This window comes from Crocodylus siamensis, chromosome 5, assembly GCF_052110815.1.
Source record: "Crocodylus siamensis isolate JL-2025a chromosome 5, ASM5211081v1, whole genome shotgun sequence".
Lineage (NCBI taxonomy): Eukaryota > Metazoa > Chordata > Crocodylia > Crocodylidae > Crocodylus > Crocodylus siamensis.
Window position 1 is genome coordinate 186,000,366 of NC_143399.1, and position 22,361 is coordinate 186,022,726.

The 22,361-nt window shown below is 43.8% G+C and overlaps 1 protein-coding gene and 1 long non-coding RNA gene across 7 annotated transcripts in view; one reads left to right on the top strand and one right to left on the bottom strand.

Annotated features, from left to right (window-relative positions):
- Positions 1-24: 24 nt before the first annotated feature.
- LOC149865041 (uncharacterized) lies at positions 25-13,549 on the bottom strand. The gene is made up of 3 exons (XR_016442357.1): positions 13,453-13,549; positions 11,611-11,671; positions 25-1,058 (listed from the first exon to the last, which is right to left on the bottom strand). It is a non-coding gene; the product is annotated as an uncharacterized LOC149865041 (long non-coding RNA).
- Positions 13,251-22,361, top strand: part of LOC149865042 (uncharacterized) — a 68,199-nt gene continuing 59,088 nt past the window's right edge. For all 6 annotated transcript variants that reach the window (XR_016442351.1, XR_016442350.1, XR_016442352.1 and 3 more), the window contains exon 1: positions 13,251-13,594. Coding sequence is in view for 2 of the 6 variants with exons in the window: in XM_090047505.1 (XP_089903631.1) it covers positions 13,568-13,594 (27 nt within the window). In the remaining 4 variants the exon portion in view is untranslated. The remainder of the gene's footprint in view (positions 13,595-22,361) is intronic.

The following is a 22,361-nucleotide window of genomic DNA, read 5'->3' on the forward strand; positions in this document are numbered from 1 at the left end:
GGTGTAATGAGACAAGAGTGGCAGACAATGCAGTAAAACTTAAATTTATTATGCAAAAGTAATGCTACCTCTTGAAACAGCTGTACAAGTGTTTTGTTTTCAATTGCCCCTTTTTATACTTGATGTAACATGTTTAGCCAATTTCAAACTTACCAAGAATGTGTGATTGTAAGTAAAGCTCTTGAAAAGTAATCAACATGGTATTGCCATTTATTATTTTGGCAATTGGGGGATTGTCTGTTTTAAACAGCTTAAGAGTGTCATTGGTTGAAGTTCTGTCATTTTCAGGTATTGGCTATTTCTGAACGTGATTTTGTGAAAGGATTGTTACTTTTGCAATATCATCATGACTTTTAAGTGCCCAGTCCTGCAAGTACAAGAAACTTGTCTAGATTTCTATAGCTGCTTAAAATCTCCTGTTTGCCAAGGTAAAATGCTTTTTTTAGCCATTATTACCAAGTGACTTTATACTTCTGAGGGTTGCTGTTCTTGATGAAGGCCACTGGGAAGTAAAGTAGAATTTTAAGTGTAGGACAATATATTTAGCTTCTTGCATGTAATGCACACCTTTTGCTCAAAAATCACACCCACACTGAAACTGGAGTGCATGTATTAAGCAGGGAAGCTGATTTTCTGACCAGGAGAGAAGCCACCCTGCTTTGATTTTTTTTGGTCACTGGGCATCAACTGCTGCATTACTGTTCAGGCAGCTAAAGGAGTTAGTTGACTTAATGGCTCATTCTTCTCCTCTCCAGAGGTGTTTAACTGTTACCTATCCTTTTTAATGGTCTTCTTTAACGTTCAGCTAATCAAGCTAACCTTTCTTAGAGCACTTTTGCTGTCTGCTAGCTCCTTCTGGGTGCTGTCCTCCTGATTCCTGGCGTTAGAGAGTCCTTTAGCTCTTTTTTTCAAAATCATAGCCACTTGTTGCTGAAGACTGGTCTCCACTACAGTTAAATATTTAGTTAAGCAGTAAAGGCAGAGTGATTTGGCTGAAGAGTAGGCTCTATTCCTTCTCTCTGCAGCCATAACTCTGGAAACATCTTTTTTTCTTCATCCTGCATTTAAAAAACAAAGTGTATACGTTTTAAGGGAAAAAATATAGTGCTTCAAATTCTGGTCTAAGAAAAACTTAGAATTAATGTGTTGTTACCCTTACTCATGGATTCACTTTGAGCCTAGGCTGTAGAAGTAGTAAGTGCCTGTACTTAAATTTGGTCTCTACAACATAACACAAATTCTCATAGTACAGTTGATTGTTTTCACCATAGGTTGGAAAAGAATCATTATTTAAAACACAATTGGTGCTGTTCCTAACACGTGCAAACCTGCTTCTAGGACTTTAAAACTGCTTGCCCAGTTCACATTTTTTGGATTATAAAGATCAGTGGAAGACGATGCAAAATTCACTGTTACCAGCCCATGGGCTTCTCTGTGATTCTCTCTTGATTTACTGTTATCTTATAGCCTCACATTCCTGGAGTAACGTATTATGAAAATATCAACTTTGACAAGAAAAATTAGGGTCTTGCACTTGCAGTTGCATAGAGACACTAGAAAGTGAAACTTGGTAGTTTTCTAAAATCAGAAGGCAAATAACGGGCCTGAAATGTGTTTGTTTAAATTCTTTGTGTTTTGAGCAAAAACCCATGTCTGTGGTAGACAATACTGAGCAAGTGTTCGTGACAGTCTGCAACAGAATTGGGGCACACTTCAGTATTCCTTAAAATTCACTGCCCGTTGCCCCCTTCTCTTGAAGGGGAAAGACTTGCAAAGAATAAAGGAGTGGGGAGAGGAAGACTTTCTTTAAACCTTTCAGACGTGCTTGCTCCCTGCATAGGAAGTAAAGCTCAAACTGTTTTTCTTAAAACAGACTCCTAAGAACATACCTAAATCTTTGAAGGTGGAGGGCACTCAATATAGAAAAACCCAGAGCCTGACACTGGACTTGAGGCAGGAGTGTGGTTGGAAGTGATCACAACCACTATAACATAACTTCAGCCATTCTGGAATAGCATTTTGGCAGTTTCACAAACTATCAACTTCCCTCTTTCAAACATATGATCCATAGGTAGGACTTTTCTCTCAGGATTTTTGAAGAGCACACACTATCTAGATCTCTTCCTTCTAGATTATATGTGCAAGTATGTTTATGCAAGGATTTGTTAGCAGTGAAATGGCCTGGAAACTTGAGCGCATTAATATGCCAAAACAACAAATAAAACCTCACACTTGAATAACCCGCAGCTGGTATGTTTCAGTTACAAGAAGAGGATAATGAAGCATAGGAAGGAAAAGAAACATGTAATCTAATCTTTGACTACTGTTTTCTTCCAATTGGTTTCAATAATTAGTACTTAGCTGAGCAGCAGTTGTGGCAATGTATGTATTGAAGGGAAATGCAGCTTCCAAATGTCTCGGAAAGACTGCACAAATCTCAGCGCTCAGTGGAAGATGTCTGGGGCATATGAAGAAAAAGAACTTTTCTTCATTCACGTCGGATGATAGGGATACTGGGGGGGACCTATCATATGATAATCAATAGCAATAAATAGGACACTTAACAGGGTTGGCCATAATGCGAAAGGAACCACCTATGGGGCTTGCTTCCAACACCATAAAAATCGTTCATGGATTTCCTGGTCTCTGAGTTCAGGGCCCCATAAGCTGTCTGTTGGGCATTTCAAACTGTGGGGAGAAATTGTACTGCAAAGGTCTTCATCAGTGCTAACAGTTACTTAATTTTGCTCTGCGTGAGCCAGCTGCCATGATAATGCTGTGGGCTCTTTACAGTATCAGCCTGAACAAGGGGTGCAAGAAGAGCCGCTGGCCGTCCTCCTCGCTACTTTCATTCTCAGTACTGAAGCTACAGGTTAACGTGGTGATGAAATCTGCTCCCAGTGCAGACAGAGATCAGTGTCCTGTTCTTCCTTACGCATAATAGAATCCGTCTCCTGGAGGGAGATGTGTGCTGGATCATACCCGTCTTGGGCAGGGAAAAAAGCGTTAAACTTTACAGCTTGTTTAAAGTTGGAATTAGAGTCCAGGAGGGAGGTTTTAGGGGACGTGGCTCTTTGATTAAAGCATAGCCTTTGTCTCCTGTCCCTCTTCCCCCTCTCTCTATATTTGTAGCCTCTGATTTGCCAGTCAGAGGGCAGCTAATTTCTGCATAGACTTTCAGAGGTGACTATTTTGTCAGTGGGGTAAGACCAGCACACAGAATAAAACACCAGTTCTGAACAGTGAGGCTGTTAATGGCCCAGGAAATTTGTAAAGATCCAGTGCCCAAAGAGTGAAGTCAGAAGAGTTGATGGTTCCAGAATCCCGAGTTAAGCACGTCCTGTTGGGTTTGTGTGAGGACTGAGGAGTCACATACTGCCCTGCAGAGCCCCTCTCCTACCCTGTGGCAGACCTAGGAAGGGTCTGCAATAACATGCTAAACCACAGCCGAAAGGAAGAGGTGAGAATCCCCTGATTTATATAGCACCCCTAACTGACAGTATGGATATACCCCACACTTACCACCATGTAAGCTCTGGCTATTTTCACACCCCACCCCCACAGTTACCTTTTGCTGAATAAGTGGAGACTATTACTGAACCTACCAGCACCTAGTGATGAGATGCTTTAATAACACTGATGGGGCATCTACCTTTAACAGAATTAGCCCTGTGTCCACCCTAGAGGCAAGTATAACTTGTAGTGGTGTGCAAAACTGAGGCAAGTTATATCAGGGTAAATGTGTTCTGTCTACAACCTGAACTCAGTTAAACCTCACTCCAAGTGTCACGTATACAAATGTTAGTTGAATGCTGCAGCCCCTGGATGATGATGTGCACTCAGACAAGGCTTGCCCTACACAGGATGCCAAAGGGCTGTCCTGTGCTCATACTGAACATGTCCTTTCCCATGTTAGGCATTAAGCTTCTCAAGTAGCACTGCTATGGGACCAGATGCTGTTATTATTCTGGGTCCTGACCTTCCCTCAGCCTGACATGAGGCTGAAGTGCCAACCCTGTCTGAGAAGGAGGCGCTGACCCAATGTATCCAAGTGGCAACAAGGTCAGTCTCAGAAAAGAAAGTATCAAGTAGCAGATTTTCTATTCTGCACTCAGTCATGCAAAGCCAGGGCAGGTGTGGGTAAACTGTCAGTGCTGCGCCTTGTGTTTAATACATTCAGCAGATCAAGAACTTCAGCCCTGCTATTGTACAGGGGCAGTGGGGCTACTGCCACTGCACCTTTCTGAAAATTCATGGCTCCAAAGCAGCAGGCCGAAGCCCCTGGTTTCTGAAGCCATGTTTCCCATTGGCTTAAATACCTTGCTTGTGAAAAAATGTGCAAGTTGCAATGTGCTCCAGCAATGCTTAAAATTTCAGTGTCATAGAGCTTGCATGGAATTACCTGTTCTGTTTTCATGACTTTTGTGGGTGGAAGGGACCAGCCAAGCAATGTCTCCTTGGTCTGACAAAGTATTTGGCAGCCCTGTCCACTGTTAGAGAGGGAAGGAGCCCCTCCTCACACTGAAATACCCTTTGGGCTGGGAACCAGGAGTCCAAGAACCCTTGCATCTAGTCAGGTTTCCTACTTCAGCTGCCTGATTTCTTCACCTTAGTGAAAGGGCTTGAGAACTGACTGCAGTCAGCTGCAAGACTGCAGGCTGAGAACTGAAACACATTAAAACAAAAAAAATCTCTGGAGAAGGCTTCCTCCTAAAATGCAGTGTTTTACATCTGAGCAGTGGCATGGAGCCCCTTGGCCACACGAACGCAGTGGCAGATAGGGAAGGAAGCCTCTTCCTTCTCCGGCTGCCTACAGCCCCCTTCCGCCTCCCCTGCCGCTCTTCCCAAGGGATTTTGCATTCTCTATACCGAGATCAGTCTAGGTATGCACACGGGCTCCACAGCAGAGGCTCCCCTCTCTCCCTGCCAAGGCTGCATCTTCATGACCCAGTCAAAGTCTGTGACCTCTCAGGAGTTGTGATCCAAATGAACAGGAGGGCAAACGTGGCTTTACAAAGCTGATGTGACTCCTGATTCCCAGCTACTCCTGGTATAAGGGAGGGCAGTCGCAGAGACTGCCTGCAGCTTGGTCTGCAGCCCAGAACTGACTAAGCAAAAAGCCCTGTGATCGCTCCCTCACCATGTTCGTAAACTGAGACCACCATAGAGTTGTGTAATTCACTCCAACCTCCATCCTACCACCCCCAGACAGCTGCAGACCCTTGCTGTGAACAAGCTATGAAGAGGCAATCACCCAGGCAGCAATTTAGCCTTATAGTCCCCAACAAGGCCAGATTTATGGACATTTCTCATTATGGCAATGCTGGCTGATTCACTTTTGGCCTACATAATTTTCAAGCCCTTACTGAGTTACGCATATAGGAAACTTGCTAGCTACATCTATCACCTGATTATTCTGGAAAGTGCTGGTGTCCCGAGGGTGCAATCCTGGAAGAGTGGGATGGAAAAAATTTGGTAGTATATTTCTAAAGAGGCCAGTAAAAAGGTGGTTCCCTTGTAAAGGTTAATAAACTAAGCTATAACCTTGAAGCCTAGGTATTTAGTTTGAATTTACACCTTTTCAAAATATTGTTTATTTGTACATTGCAATCTATGGATTCCAGACTATATTAATGAGTACATTAGCACCTCAGTGAGGCTTGTCAAATCACCTAGGCTGTAATAAGAGTAGGCTTTGGTACTTCATCATTTTATTGAACACTTAATTCCAAAATTGAACTTGTGGTTGTTTACTTTATGGGGATATTAATTGTTTTTATGCTGCCTGGAAATATACAGTATGCTGGATTTCACTGCCTATTCTGGATAATGGTGACTTATTACTAAGAGATGCATCTGCTTCCTAACTCCATAAATTGGATGCTGTTTATATAATGTAGCTGGAGCAGTAACACTTTATTATAAGTGCCTCTCTTCTCCTGGAAAACCATTGTTCATTGTATGCTTGATAAATTGTTCATCACTTATAGACACAAAATAAATTGATCTGCCTTGTTTTATTTACAGGGCATCATGCAATATTTTATCTTCTTACTCCTATGCCTTTTTGTATTGGAAAGATCATGCTTATGCTTGAGTTCTTTCGCATTTATTCACATAAAGCCCTAATACTGTTTCCTTTTGTCTGTCTTTTTCCAAGTGAGAGCATTGCCTGCCTTTCAGTAAAGTTTTAAGAAATAAAATATGGGCTTTCTCTAACTTATGTCCACGTGTGCTATTCTTACGTGTGTGTGAAAGAGAGAGAGTGAATTATCCCCAGGGTACAGTTCTGGATGCTAAAATGGATGCTAGTGTGTGGAGCTGTTTCTGTTTCTGCTTCTTCACTGGCTTCTACCTCTGGGCATTCAGATTCCAGTCCAATGTCCTAAACATTTCAGGTTCACCTCTCCTCAACGAAGATAATCTTACATTTCTCTTGCAAGAAACAGAACTGCTGGAGGTGTAGGTCAGTTAGTACAATGCATGTACTGTCAGCATCTCAAAGCAGGTATCGGAGTTGTGCTGAGGATGCTAGCTGAAGGATTTGAAACTGGCTTCATTCCACATTGGAACAAAATAGGGAATTTCACAGAAGTTATTATGAAAGAGAATTAGTTCAGGGTTTACATTAAAGTGCTTTGTTTCAACACCACTGTTCCAATTCCATTTTGATTCTTCAAAATACTGGGTAACTATAACATGTAAGATGAAATTTCAGAACAGAAAGATGTTTCAAACTGAAAATTGAAATATCGAATTCCCAAAATGTTGAAATGCTATGTTTTGACATTGTCAGAGCTTTTCTGCTACGCTGGAGAAATACCATTTGGGTAAAATCCACTTGATTCCTTGAAGCATTTTAAGTTCTGTGACTCTGCAGAGTAAGCTCCTGTTGAATTTTTTCTGGCCAGCTCTATTAACAGGAGCTAATTAAGCCTCAAAGTCCATTACAATATAGTGATGTCTGCTATTCTCCTGGTGCATAAAACTAGTCACAGATTAAGTTGCTTGAGACTACACAAGTTCACAATGGAATTCAGTAAAAATTTAGAAGCTCCGATTCCTGACCCGGATTCCAACCATTGGTAAGCTGAGTTGAAACATTCATGCAATGTGTGAAGGAACAGGCGCCAAACTGCTTGGATAACTCAACTCCAGGGGAAAAGGGAATCAGAAATTAAATCCAATGAAAATATCTCTAGAAAACTAGCATATATATAATGTGAAGGATCCCAAAGGATTGGAGCAGTGCCCAGGACATTAAATCCCACAGCATGTACCCATGATCTCCACTGGGGTCAGGGAAGAGGAGGCCAGGGTACAGAATCCAGGTGTGGGGCTTCATGAGATTGTATTTTAAAATAAAGGCCATGTATCCAATAATCAAAGAATGCAGGCAATCCAGGTATTACGTACTTGAAGTACATGCTGGAATGTGATCGATCTGCTGCTTTTCCTCACAGTGTGCATGACATGATTTTAAAAAAGGTTCCTGCAGGGGACAGTGTTGCCAAGCAGAATGCACTATATCAATAGTTTTCCAACTGTGGTCTGTGTCTGACTTGACTGGGCTGTGGACCACTCCAGGCTGGCTCCTTCTGGCTTCCAGACAGCAAACTGCATTTCTTGTGGCTGCAGTACAGTATATGTAAGGATTGCTGCGTATGCCATAAGAACATTATGTGAAAGCTAATGGTCTGAAAGCATGGTGGTCTGAACAAGAATGGAAAGGGAAGTGGCTTGAAAAAGTTGAACCGGTGAGAATAGCCCATGTTCATGGCTTCCTTTCACATGCTCCCTGAAACCTGCTGGAAGGCTTTTTAATTCCCCTTTTTCTTAGCGTGGTCATCTTAAATTGGAAACCAAAGCCATTAAATATTACACTGGCCATAGAGAAGATCAGTAATTTGCTTTTGACTCTTCACACATGGAACAGAAAAGAATGGAGATAAAAGGCTTGCATTGGCAGTGGGCTGAAATGCATACATTTTCCTAGGTATTGCTGGTCTAAGCAGGGAAAATGCAGCTCAAAGCTAGGAAGGTCCTGGAGTTAATTCAGAATGGTTCAGTTTATTTAGAGGCGGGGTGGCCATACTGAGCCAAGTATGCCACAGGTGGCTCAGCCAGCCTCTGTGTGTGGCATGCAGCAGATAGGGGAGGAAGCAGGCAACACAGTGGCAGATAGGGCAAGGAACAGAAAGCAGAGCAGCCAGGGGAATGGGATTAGAAAAGTGCTTGGGCAGGGTTGGGACTTTTCTCGGCAGGCATGCTACAAATCAAGGTTTGCTCCTATTGGTTTAAAGTAATCCTAGCTGGTGTTCATGCATGTTTTCGAATAACATATTGGTAAGTCTTCTTGTAGCAAGTTTTAGGGTGCTAGGAACTGAAGTACCTTATGTGGAAATCTTTGGGAAATAAGGGAAGTAGAACCGGTTGCTGCCTTCTGTTGTCTTACCCAAGTAAACTAGTCTACTTTTCCTCTTGCAACAAAAAGTCAAACCCCTGCCCAAATGGTATTGATAGTTATGCATAGATATTTGTGAATTACAAAGAACACTAAGGCTTCCCTGACAAGAAAAGGAATGAGAATGAGAGTATGCAATGGGACTAGACGTTTTAGGATTTTACAAGAACGTGGATGAACAAAACTCCACAAAGTCCTAAAACTCACCAAGTGGCAAACCACAAATCACACTGCAGTAGACTGGAAGAAGAGGTTCTGTGGCAGTCCTTTGGAAGCTGTAGGGGAAGGGTAATTCTGTTCAAGCTGATCAGGAAAACTATCCCAAGAATAAGCATCATTAACAGGGTTGCCATGAAGCAGTTTCAAACAGTGGAGGGGACCATGTACAAATGAGAATTTGCCAAGTAAAGTACTGTGCCTCTTCAGAGAAGCCCATGTTATGCTACTCTATCATTTTCCCTTTTTTTTTGTTTGTGAGAAGAATACAAACTTAGGAGAATAGTGAGACTATCAATAATGTGTTTGGTAAAGCCCTTATTTTACTGAGGACATCTACTTTTGTATTCTCAGATCTTTGCCTGGCAACTACTACACCTCCTACTTTTGTTTTGGGTAGTGTGTGCTGTTCTCTCCCCTTTCAGCATGGATTTACCTGTTCATTTCCTGCCAGGAGTTTACAGCACTGAGCATATCCTGTGTGTTCTTCCTAAAAGTTGTTGTTGGCTTGAACTGTTAGCCTGGTCTGAGATTTACATTTTCTAAGTTTCAGTAGCATAACTAGGGATGTTGTGACAGGTTCAGGACCCAGGGGTGGCCATGATGCCCCCTGGTGGCCACTCAACCTTTGTCACCAGTCCACCACCCAGGGTGCCTTCCCTTTTACCTTTCCTGCTGTGCCTTGATGTTGTTTATAAAAGTTTAGGAGTTGCCCCAGAGGGAGCCCAGTTTAGTTTTACCTTGCCCTTGGGACACTGCTATGGCTTTCCTGGTGCTATTAGTGCCTCAGTGTACCAGTTACACTATGGGCTATTTGTGGTCTTCTTCTGCCCCTGTAGCCGTATCCATTCCTCACAAATTTCATAGATTTCATAGACATTAGGACTAGAAGGGACCTTGGAAGATCATCAAGTCCAGCCCCCAGCCCCAGAGGCAGGAAGTCAGCTGGGGTCATAGGATCCCAGCAAGTTAAACATCCAGATTTCTCTTGAAGGCATTCAAAGTAGGTGCTTGAACCACCTCCGATGGCAGGCTATTCCAGGCCTTGGGGGCTCAGACAGTAAAGAAATTCTTCCTTATGTCCTGCATGAAACGGTCTTCAGGAGTTTATAACCGTTCGACCTTGTTATCCCTTGGAGTGCTCTGGTGAACAAACGTTCCCACAGATCTTGGTGAACACCTCTTATAAATTTATAGGTGGCCACCAGATCACCCCTGAGCCTGCGCTTTTCCAGGCTAAAGAGTCCCGTAGCTCTCAGCCTGTCATCATAAGGTCTGTTTTCCTGACCTCTGATCATGCGCATGGCTCTTCTCTGGACTCTCTCAAGCTTTTCCACATCCTTTTTGAATTGTGGAGCCCAAAACTGGACACAGTACTCCAGCTGCGGCCTCACCAAGGCTGAGTACAATGTCCTGGGATTTGCTTGAGAAGCATCTATGGATGCAAGCCACCATTTTGCTCATTTTACTAGCAGCTGTATCACATTGAAGACTTATGTTCTTCTTGCGGTCAATCATGACCCCCCCCAAGTCCCTTTCATCCATAGTGCTAGCCAGCGTAGCACTGCCAAGCCTGTAAGCAGGCTCCAGGTTTTTCCTTCCAAGGTGGAGAACCTTGCATTTTTGGTGTTAAACAGCATCCACTCATTTCCAGAGCCTGTCAAGATCAGCCTGGATTGCCCTCCTGTCCTCAGGTATGGATGCTTTACCCCAAAGTTTGGTATCATCAGTGAGCTTGGCCAGTCCACTTCTAATACCAATGTCTACATCGTTAATAAAGATGTTGAACAAAATAGGTCCAAGGACAGAGCCTTGAGGGGCCCCACTGGTCACAGGGCACCACAATGATTGACTTCCATCAATCACCACCCGCTGGGTCCGACCACGGAGCCAGCTGTTACCTTAAGGATCCACTGGACCCTCTGGCCTGTCTGTCAAACCAACCAATCCACATAACTTGCCGAGCCGCTAGCCCCAGCAAGTCTCTCTTCTTCCTGGACCTAGTCCTTCCCGCCTTTGGCCCTCATGACTTAAGCCTGCTCTGACCTCAGCTTTCAGACCTTTTGGCCCTTGGCCCCAGTATGGCTCCTGCAGCTTTGTGCCAGCCCTCAGCCTTCTGGGTCCTTGACTCTGGGCCAGGCTACTTCCACTGGACTTGGCTGTCTCGGCCTCAGACTGCACTACTCCACAGCCCCCTGGGTCCCTGACCCCAGGATAGGCTGCCTGTTACTGTGTGCCCTGCCAGGCACCCCTCTGTGGCCTCCAAACCTCCCCCATAGCCACCACTTGGTCCTCTGGTTAACCTGACTAAAACAAATGCAAGCACAATGACTGTATAACAAAAGTCCTCCCTGCCCTGGGTCAGTACTTTCCTGCAAGCTGAGTTCCCCTTGGCTTTTTCCCTCACTGCCCTCTGGGACAGCTTGGGCAGCAGTCAATCCATCTCTTGCAGCCACTTTACACAGGAGCTCTTCTCCTTGCAACCTGCAGGGCCCTATTGTCCTTCCAGTTCCCACACTCCCAGGGCTCCACCCCTTCCAGTCCATTGGCTCTCAGCAACACCCTGAGCACTGCTCTGGTTGCTAATTAGCCTGACCTGCCTTCTGCATCTTAGCTCAGCTATCTCTCTTTGGCCAAATGAACCTAGGCTGTTTTTGCTCTGCACTTTTCCAAGGTCCATAATAGGCCTCAGCCTATTGGGGCTGGCTATTGTAGCCATTGGACCCTGCAGGCTACAGATGTCCTGCTCCCCATCTTGTCACAGCTAACAGGGTTGGGGGCCCTGTTACAGGTGGGTGAATGGGGCACCAGCCTTGGGCACTGCTTAGAGGAAGGACAAGAATGGCTGCTGCCTCTGCCCTGGCTAATGTTCAGGGCACACAACTCTGTTTAAAAGTATGGTCCTGGCTGGGGATGTCATTTTAATTTACCTTATCTCCTGTTTGATGAGCCTGACTGATGAGGATATGGTGGGCTGCAAGCCAGTAGAATCTGGGAAGATATTGAGGCAGTGTTACTACAAACAGGTGCTCAAGTGAAATCACGGCCTACACCAAAGAGAAACTGAGCTAAGTAGTGAAGGAATTCCCACAACATAGTAACTTAAGAGTGCAGTGCCCAGGCTCAGAGCCCACAGTACACTATTGATAGTATGAAGGGACACGATTAGTGTGGGGGTGGGTCATGGATTCTTAATTAATTCAGTATTTGTTATATTAGTTATAGCAGCATCTACCCGCATCAGAATGGTGGTTGTTTTTTTTCATTTCTTTTTTTCTTTCTTTATTCCCAGCAGAGTGAAATGTGTCTTCCCAGAAGCTCTGGAAACTTGGATGTCACAAAATTCCCTTTGTTGTCACTTAATATAATGCTCACAACATGCTGTTCAAGGCCTGTACGAGTCCATTTAATTCAGCTTGCTGATTCATGTGGATGGCAACTCTTGACATACTTTGGGCCACCTTGATGTTAGTGCTACTTCACTTTACATTACTATCTTCCTAGCAGTGAATCACAGCTGTGATTCTCTGCTACATTTTGCTGTTATTGCTAAGATTAAAAGTCTTATGTAAGTGTTATTTCCTCCCACCATAAAATTCCCGTCTCAGAATGGTATCTCCTTTTTTAAAAGAGTTTATTACCGTTTGTTTATTTGAAAAAAGCTTGAAGCAATTACTGTGTTTCTTTATTATAATAAAGAAACCGATCTGAATTTCTTCCCTTGCCTGAGTTTAATGAGACCATGTGGCAATATTCAAACCTTCTCATGTGATCCATGGTCATCGAATCTTGTGAGGACAGACAAGTAGCTACAGTATTCCACAAATTACAGAATTAGTGGGAAATGCTCTTTCCATTCATTTTGGTCTTCATCTGTGAACCAGTGAGGAATAACTAACATATGTAATAAATTGTGATGATCTTTTTCTTCCATAGTATAACTGTTTCTATTAGACAGAATGTCAGATGTGCCTAAATGTACTCAAATTAAACAACCTAGATACTGCTACATGTGCTACATGAACAGTATCTTAAAGACTGTCATCTTTCCATGACTGATATCTACAGTGGATACAAAATCCAGTATTGCCACAAGCATGGTGATTTCATAACACATCTTTAGAAGGCTATTGTGAACACTTCCAAATCTGAGTGTATCAGCATAGGCAACTAAAACCATAATTATATGTTTGAAGCATGAGATGCCTGGCTTTCACTGAAATCACTGAGAGCTGCTGGTACTCAGCACCTTTGAAAATCAGGCCACTTTTATTTGAATGCCCAAATTTAACAACATTGGCTTATATTTCTGTATATATTGCCACACTTTTATCACACAAACGTGTGTATAAGTAACTAACACCTTTGCTAGCATTAGACTACAGCCAAGGAAGTAAAAATCTCATCTCTAAACAGTGTGTGAGTGCTGTTTTCTGGTTCTCAGTACAACGTTTGTAATTTAGGAATCCAATTACTGCTTCTTTTGACCTCACCACTCCTCTACTGCCCCCTCCCCCAACCTCTTTTATTACATCCTTTGAAGTTGCTCTTCCTTTTGAGGTCTGTTATTTGGTTGCAGTAGAGCTCATTTTAAACCAACGGGTGTTAGGAGTCAGGATTTCCTGACACTAGCAGCCAATGGAGTCTCACTGCTACTGCTCTTACTGTTAGTCAGGAAATCCCCCACTCCCAGAGCCAAAGATTAAAGGCAACAGATGGTCTTTTTTGGTTTACTTTGGCTGTTGCCTGTACATATGTGACCTGTTGCTCACCTGAGTTAGTAGTCAAAAGCTCGAAGTAGAAAACTGCTCAAGGTGATTTTCTATTAATTTGCTTTAAAACCACAGAAGCAAAGGTGTCTTGAGTAACCTGCAAACACAAGGACTTATGTCAACTATGCATCAAAGACAGACAGTAAGTAACAGAGAAACTATAATTTTTTCCTCCCTGTGCTTACCCTGACTGATGTTTTAGCCGTATGAGTACTTTGGGTTGTACAAATATTTAAGTTCTAGAAAAAAATAATTTGATTTCTTCCCAGTTGTATTTTATTCCTTATAAATTGTTTTAGAAGCTGCAGCCCAATTTTGTTTCTCACACTGCCTTCTTTCCCTTAACCTTTGAATTCTGTTTTGCCATTCTTAAGACTGCCAGAAAAATATAAAAATTAGGAGCAAAAGCTAAAGCTGAAAGCTAAAGGCTTTAATTTACAGGCTCATCCTTCAAATTAGATCACGGGTTGTTTGAAAACAGAGGAGGGGGGACCCCGGGAGAGTGAGGCATTGGCGTATCCAGCCAGCAGATGGCACCTCGGGCTAATTAAGAGAGCTTGTTGGAGCTCCCTGTTGAACTGCTCCCACCGCCTCCTGGAGCAAGAAAACACACTTTATGTCCAAAGTGGCACTACTGTGTAGAAGGATATATTGATTAGAAAACTGGTTTTCATGTTCCTTGTTAGGAAAAAAAATGTTAGATCCTGGCTTGGTATGGTAATCGTGCACGCTGCTTTTATCACTGGTAAAATGGAAAGTGTTGAGCAAGTAAAGACTGCAAAATAAGTGGAAGAATGTTAAACTATTACAGACTGTCTTGATCAGTTTTCTTATTTACTGAATCTGAAAAAGGCATGGAGCAGGCAATATTAACCCTAGCAGCATAAGTGCGTTGGCACCTTTCATGCTGTCTCCATCCTGCTATCATCTATTATCACCAAGCTAATACTAATTTGTTTTTATGATCAAGATGGGGAGAGCAGCTAAGATGGCATGGAAACCTCCCTGTTGTAGCAGCCAGCCAACCAATTTGACTTTAGACGCCATGACAATTCAGAAAAGTGAAATGTGATCTCCTAGCAGATGTTTGCTGTATCTGGTCAATGTTGGCACATTTCTGTTGCCGTTGCCAATGGGGCCTGAACAGGGGCCACTATTTATATTTTAAGTTCACCAAAAATCAAGGCTATAACGTTTCATGCATGTGGTTAAAATGGATCCATTGCCCTGTAGTTCACAACTCTGAAAACGCCCCACAGTGATGGAAGCATACAGCAACCTGGGCTGTGGTGTTTTAGTCAGTACATAGATGTGGCATCAATAATTTAGCATACAAAAATCAGATACTTAACGGCATGCTTCTGAAGCAGCCTTGGAGCCAGGAACAGCTGCTTTCTCAAGGTGTCTGTCTGTCTCTGCCTCTCTGTTTCTCAGCTGTAATTTGACTTTGGTTGTGGCGTTCATGACTCAGAAGTAACTTCTCCAGCAGATAGGACGTCTTCCATTTTGTGACACGGATGAGGTAGAGTTGCACTGAAAGATGAACCGTTCCTCAGAAAGCTGGGGGAGCGGGGGGTTCCTGAACATATCGTGCCAACCCTGCAGCCCCAGAAACTGGTGCAAGAAGCAAAGGGGAGCTCCCACTTTTATATCGAATATCTTCTGGGTTAGGGTCACAAGTCAATGGGGCCAAAGGGAGGGAACAGATAATAGGTAAAGAAACATCAACACTGGTAACACATACTCAGCACCTTAATTTCCTCCCCACACCTCTAGCCCTTAGTCCCTAGCGTGCCTAAGCAGCAGCCCTCAAGTCTGAGTTCAGTTCCCCCGGTCGGCAGTCCTGGCTGCCCGAGCCGGAGGGATCTCCAGCTCCCCTGTGCGCTCCTCTGTGCAGGGCTGATCCAGTTCCACACAGCTCTCTTCCCCTTACTCCAGCCTCAAGCTCCCTCTTCCTTTTTCCCTTGCCCCGCAGCCCCTGCGAGTTTCTGGAGCTGTAGTCCAGATGAGCAGTCAGCACAGTTTTGTAGGCTGACCCTGGTTCTTCCTGCTGTCCCACACATTACATTGACATTACAGTATTTACGTACAGTATTCACAAACCACTGTGGTTTGTGGTGGCTACAACATGCTTGTAACTCTTATCAATGCTGCCTGGGCTTTGTCCTCATCCAGCAGTTGGTGCAGGCCCGTGCCTTTGTTTCTCTTTATTTTCAAGAGGACTCTAGAGCCTGCAGGGATGGAGGTGCCTCCCAGCAGTCTTGACTCAGACCCGAACACCAGACAGAGGCGGGAATTTAAACACAGCCCTGTGCTTAGCATTTCCTATTGGCTAGCTCTAGATGGCTCCTCATTGAGGTGCCCAAGCTACTCAGTCAGTTCAACTCTTCCCATACATTGCATAGAAGGCCCCGGTGCCTAACTCTAGGTCTTAGATGTCCTTTTGGTAGTCAGCTGCCTAAAACTTAGGTGGTATGTCGCCTAATCCGCAAGCACCTTCCTCCTTTATTGGGCCCAGCTCCTGCTCCTTGATGTCAAGCAGTACAGGCTCAGCTCTCCAGATTCAGGAATCCCAGACGTCAGTCCCTTCAGCAGACATCAGGCCCTTGGAGTGAGGAGGCTCACAGCGATGGAGCACACTGGTAGCACCTTGCATCAGCTGCTTTCCATGAAGGCTGCACGGGTCTCTGCCCCCCCGCTACTTCTCTAAAATGGGCACTTACGGGTGACGCTTGTGACCTCCTGTTCTTTCAGTCACCGCAGAAAATAGCAACTACACTTTTTGCCAATTACTCAATTTTATTGCTAAGAGAATTATTGTCCTAGACCCCAAATGTCTTTCCCCATGAATGCGAATGCAGACGAGGATTTGTTTCTAGTTCACCAGATGTTTACATATACTGCCCCCTCTCTCCTCTCCTTCCCCACCCCAACTATTATTCACCTTGCTCTAATCGTAGCTTGTGTTTCCAAGATGCACAGATGACAGACTTTTCTATGATTTGCTGCTCATAACATTTACTGTCTGTTGCCAGCCCAGGCCCTGAAAAGATATTTACAATCCATCCTGTAGAGGGCAATGTTGAACATGCAAGCCAGGGCATTCTGGCTGGACCTGGATATAAATAAGTCTCAGAGCACAATCTGACCAGCAGCTGTATCAAGACATCATGTATTTATTGAAATAACTTACGTAACACTCCAGTTTGATTCAGAAGGAACAGGCATACTGCCAGCAATGACACATGCATAGCTTCTTCCAGTGATATGAATAGCTGTCTTTAAATAGGCTGGTTTGAAGCTGGTTGAGATCAAGATGGTGGTAGCCAAGAACTGCATCTTAAACGAGCATCCCTGGAAAGCTTCCTGGGGCATTTAATCAATGGGATTCATTCCTGATCCGAATGTTTCCATTCCTCTGATTGTTCCTCAGGGTGTGATTCTCCTCCTGAGCAAGACCGGGGGCTTCACTGTCCAGTGAGATTACTAGGATCAGGCCTTTGGCCTTAAGGGCTTCTGAGTAACCAGCGGGAAGGGGAGGGACATCCTGTGTGGTAGCACTCGCTGTTGTTCCTCTAGCCCAGCTGTAGTTATGCAACTGTTGCTGCTTACAACCTAAGCTCAGCTGGCAGGTGGCCTGGTGAACTGCCCTATCTTGTGTGTGAATGAGGGGATTGGCTGCACTTCCATTTCTCCTCAGATCTTTTCCTGTTCTAGGGTCACTGCAATGCAGAGCTCCTGTGTCAGCTGTTATCTGTTTGACAAGCTCACTTAGAGCACTCAAAATTAGATGCAGGGAATTTAAAATGTGAAGGAAAAAAAGCTAGTGGGGGTGCACACGTATAACATACTCTTATAGTGGATCTTCCTCCCAAACTAAAACAAAGTATCTGGCATGCTCTGGGACTGGCTCACACATCTGGCACATATCAGCCATGGATCTCTGGTTCCCAGCTGTTTGAGTTCTGGATTTGCTAGTTTGCTATGTTTTCCTCTCTAGGATGCTGCACAAAAAAACGCTGTCAGTGTTCACCACTAACACTAACTATAACCATCACCTTGCCAAACTCTGCTGAAGTGAGCCACTAAGCATCCCCCCCAGTCCCTCCATCACCCACTTTCTGAGTTGTCATTGTGTTCTCTTGCCTTAAATACTGGCCGGAAATTTTAGCCATGGTTAGACCAGTATGAGGGAGGGAGTAACACCTGCTAGTTTTTAGCTCTTGGCTTTATAACAGCTCTTGTTCTGCATAAACAAGTTTCTTCTGCAGTGTTTAGGGGCTGGAGGGGTTGGAGGAAAATCATTTCAGATCTTCTATTCCATTTGTCAGATACTTACCTAGGCCATGCTGTTTGCAAAAAAAAAAAATTGAATTTAAAGACAAAAGTGCATTGAATGGCTTAAATACATAGCTAAGCCAATTAAACTTTTAGGCAGGACACTTTGCAATAGGAGAGCTTTGCTTTGTTAGGCAGTTTGTTAGGTATGTAAAACTTACGTATGTAATAAAATTTGGAGTCCCTATTCTTCCCAAAAGAAATTGCTGTATTTGATATAACAGCATATTTCCAGAGCTCATGTATTAAAGCCCAAGCAAACCTTCATCCACTTGCTGGTCTTATTACACATTTGGTGGGGTGGGTGATTTTTTAAATTTTTGGGTCAGTTTTTAATAGAAGGAGGGCTGGTTTGAAGTTTTAAAGAATCAGAAGGCACTTCAAGAAGAGATAGGACAAATTTCCAACAAAAGGAGCTAATTATAAACTCCCACCCAAAATAAGGGCTGACCTGGTTTGGATCCCAGCGTCTAGAAACTCCAGCAAATATTGGCTTGGCAATATAAAGAGCCCTGCTTCCCTGATACCAGCTCTTAATTCAGCCAGTAAGCACAGAGAGAGTGAGTTCAAACATAAACATCGCTGAAAGTCTCAGGGCAGAGTAGATGGCACTGGATGTGAATCTACACCTAATCTACACCTAGGTGCTATGTATGTGGTTAGATTTAGGTGCGCAAAGGGAAATAAAATTTACTCCTAGGCAGCGGTATGGGCAAAGTAGAACATCAGTAACTCAGCCAGGCCTTTGCCAGGATGTGTCCGTTATATTTTAGTGGGTGAACTAACCATTAGCCCATAGTCTGATTTTCTCTCTCTCTTTTGCTTGCTGTCTCTCTATTTCACATTGCATGAACAGATTTATTAATGTGTACAGTATAAGAAAATCCAAGCCAAACAGGAGACAGCTGGCATTTTTAGTGTGAAGTAGGTAGCATTTATGACCATGCTTATCCCTGTTATATGTAAAAGCATGAGCACACACATTCCTGAGTGGCAAAGAAGGGTAGAGGTTTGCCACTTGTCAGCTGTTCTCCAGTTAACTGCCCAGGTATACACCTGCCCTGCAGTGAATGAAAGCTGTAGACCAAAGCTAACCTCCAGCAGATGAAAGCTTAACGTGATGGCTGAGCTCATTGTAATTGGAGGGAGGGGTTTAGAGCACATATCTCCCTTTAGCCCTTGGGCTATGTCTTGAGGAGCTCCTGCTCCACCACTTTGTGTCTAGTAATCACATGGTAAGGCACCTAACACCCCTACCCCCGGCCCTGTTGTGTAGGACACTTAGGCACCCAGCTCAGGACTGTGACTTCTATTTCTGGAGCTTGGTGCAGTGATAAGAAAGTGCTGCAACAGTGAAGCCCTCTGTGGCTCTTGCCTGTAGTTTCCAGGTGTCGTACATCCGCGCATTAGAGATTGCTCCAGGACTTGAGGCCAGGGTGCAAATTACGGAGCAGCCCAGGGGGGCGGGAGCCCCCCATAAGAGATGAGATCCTCCCCCCACCGGAAGATTTGAAAATCATAACCTAGGGGGGTCTCCAATCCAATTGCTCCTTCCAAATGAATAATCGAATAAATTTTTTTGCAGACCCCCCCAAGAGTCAAAGTGTAATTCAAACCCTGCTTGAGGCTGACTGGTGAATATTAGTTTGCAGAGTCCTTTGCAGTCTAGTGAAATGGCAAAATGGAAACTGTTTCCTGTGTAAGATCCTTTTTTCTAAAACCTCAAGGCAGTGAAAACAAGAACATTCACTTCCTGCCAGCGGAGGCAACTCCGCAGCCATCTAGGGGGACATGAACCTTCAGGAAGTGAGAGAGACACTGAGGAAAGGTCATGGGCAGCAGCTAATAATCTCTGAGAAGCAGGAGTTCCTTTTATTTAAAGAAATAAAACACCAGGAAAACCAGAGTGGACTAAATAGCAGCAGCTAGATTTGGGAAATGAGGGAGCTGTACTAGATAGTACCCAAGGGTGACAGGAGCTGACAAAAGATATTTCTGAAGAGAAAAATGTAACACCAGCCATGCTGGAGCCACAGCTCCCAATAATGACACAGAAGCTCACAGATTTAATTCCCTTACATCTCCTGACATATTAATAGTCCTCATCCCATACTCTGTTCTCTAACCCCCATCCCCCAGCAAGCACACAGCCCCATTAAAAACAATAGGGGCCTGTAAGCGCCCTGCTATTCAGAGCTGCTGAGCGAGTCAACTCCCAGGGTGTCCTGCAAGGTCCCTTTCCACAGGCAGATGTTTGGACAAAAATTGCTGAGAGGAGTTATGAGCGTTAGGCAGTTCTGAAAATCAAGACACAGCTTGATTTAGGTGTTTAACCTCACATAACAATGTTTGAAAAGGTTGCCTACCGATTTCTCGGAATGACACCAGGTCATTCTGGAAGTTGTCGTTCTGAAAGCCTCTAGGCCACAAGTAACCCACTACAAAGCTTATCTTGGTAACCACAGAGATATGCTAGAAAGAGAAAGCTTGGGTTGTTAACTCATTTGGTGGTGCTGTAACCAACAAAGGGAAGGAGTATTGTGACCTGGATGGGTTTTTGCAAATGGCTGGCAGAATTCCTGGATTCTCTTGCTGGCTCATCTCCACTTTCTCCACAGTTTGGCCCAAACAATTTGAAGCAAACAGGCGAGGCTGTAGAAATAATACAGAGGGATCTAGAGGGGTTAGAAATACGAGCAGGAAATAGCAAAGTTAAGCTGAGCCTGGGAAAGTGGAAGTTAATACATCTGGGGGAAATAATCCAAAATACAGCTATTCAAAAGGAGAGAGAGAGACCTGGAAAGCAGAACAGTGATAGTGGACAGTAAGTTAGACAGGAACTGGGCCTGGAAAGAAAATAAGCCAAAGTGATTTGGGGCTGCATAGAAGTACTGCATGCCAAACCAGGAGGTGATAGGTGAAGACTTTAGGACCCTGATGAAGCTGCACCTGAAACAGTGCATTCATTTCCAAGCACCTCAGGAGCTGAAAGATGTAGACAAATTGGAGACAATTCAAAGAACACCAGCAAAAATTAATAAGAACCTGGAAGAGTGACCAAATGAGGGAAGCCTGAAAGAATTTAGTGCAGACCGCTTGGCCAAATGATGACTAAAGGAGAAGGATATGATAACCATCTACAAGAATGTGAAGGCTATAAACACCAAGGGTGGTTCTTACGGGGCAGGACTAGATGTAATGGGAGGCAGAAAAAAAAGTCTGTGTTTTGTCTTAGGCCACAGAGTTGTAAAGAGTGAGATGTACGGGACTGTGGAAGCTAGATGATGGAAGATAAGGAACATTAAAATGTGTTGTAGGATGTAATCCAGCATGGGCAAAACAGATAAACTAGATCATCTATGAGGATTTTATTGCTCTAATTTCTGCAACTCTATGAAATGCATGTACAAAATATATCTACTTATACCACCCTGTGTAAAATTCCAACCAAAGCAAGCTAAATACAAACCTAAAAGACAAGATTCATTTATTTTATTGCCGAATGAGACTTTTTATCATACGCCATAGCTAGCTGTGCCATGGACTTGTACAGGAGAGGAGTCATCAAAGCCTATTTCAGGTGGCTTCTCTGTCTTATCCAACAGGGAGGGCCCCCAAATAGGTTTATTGTAGCTCTTCTAAGAATTGTGTATTGCCTACTGTTATCATCTCAGAAGCACTTGGTTGTTTTCCTCAAGCACAGAAGCTCACATATGTCTACCATAATCTAAGTTATAACTGCTTTGTGGCAGTTTCTTACCCTCCCTGAATATGAAATACAACAGGTGGCCTGAATTCAAATTTACATAATAGACAGGGGGTGGGATTCAATGGCCTCTGGAAGTCCCTTCTAGCCCTACTTTCCTATGATTCTATGACCCAAAAGGCCACTTTCATAAAAATTAGAAATAATATTTTGACAGTTTAGCCAAGAGCCCAAGGACTGGATGGATTGTGGAACCTGAACTATACATTCATATGGATGTTTCTCCCTCCTCCCCCTGCCCGCCCCCCCAGTCAAGGTGCAACCACTTTGGAGAAACCATGGGATTATAAATAGAGAAGCATCAGCCCCATTTTTACAGTCTTTACAAGTGGAAAATATCACAGTCACCAATTAAGTGACACATTGGCACTGGACTGTGCAGTAGATGAGACACTCATGTGAGAAAAAGCCCTAAAAGGTATCACATATTGATCTGTAGTATCAGAGTTGGTCCTGCAGCCTATTCAGCATCTCCTGAGACTTCTGCTCCCACTCCCATTAATACTGACCCTGGGTGCAATGAAGTCAGTGGACAATCTTCCCCTGGTTAAATGGGAGAAACAGTAGAAGCCTTGGTAGGAAAAAAAAAGGGTGGGGATGGGTTCCTTAAGCAGATTTAAACATAAACTTTCCACACGACACCTGGGACATCTTGAGCAATGGCAGCCAAAGCATTCAGTGGCTAAGATATAATTCATCTTCATCTACACATGACATCAAGGTGTCATATTCTGGTTTCATTGCTAGTTATTCACCATTAGTTCATATAAGGGTAGTTTTTAAAATACAGGGCTAAATCCAGATA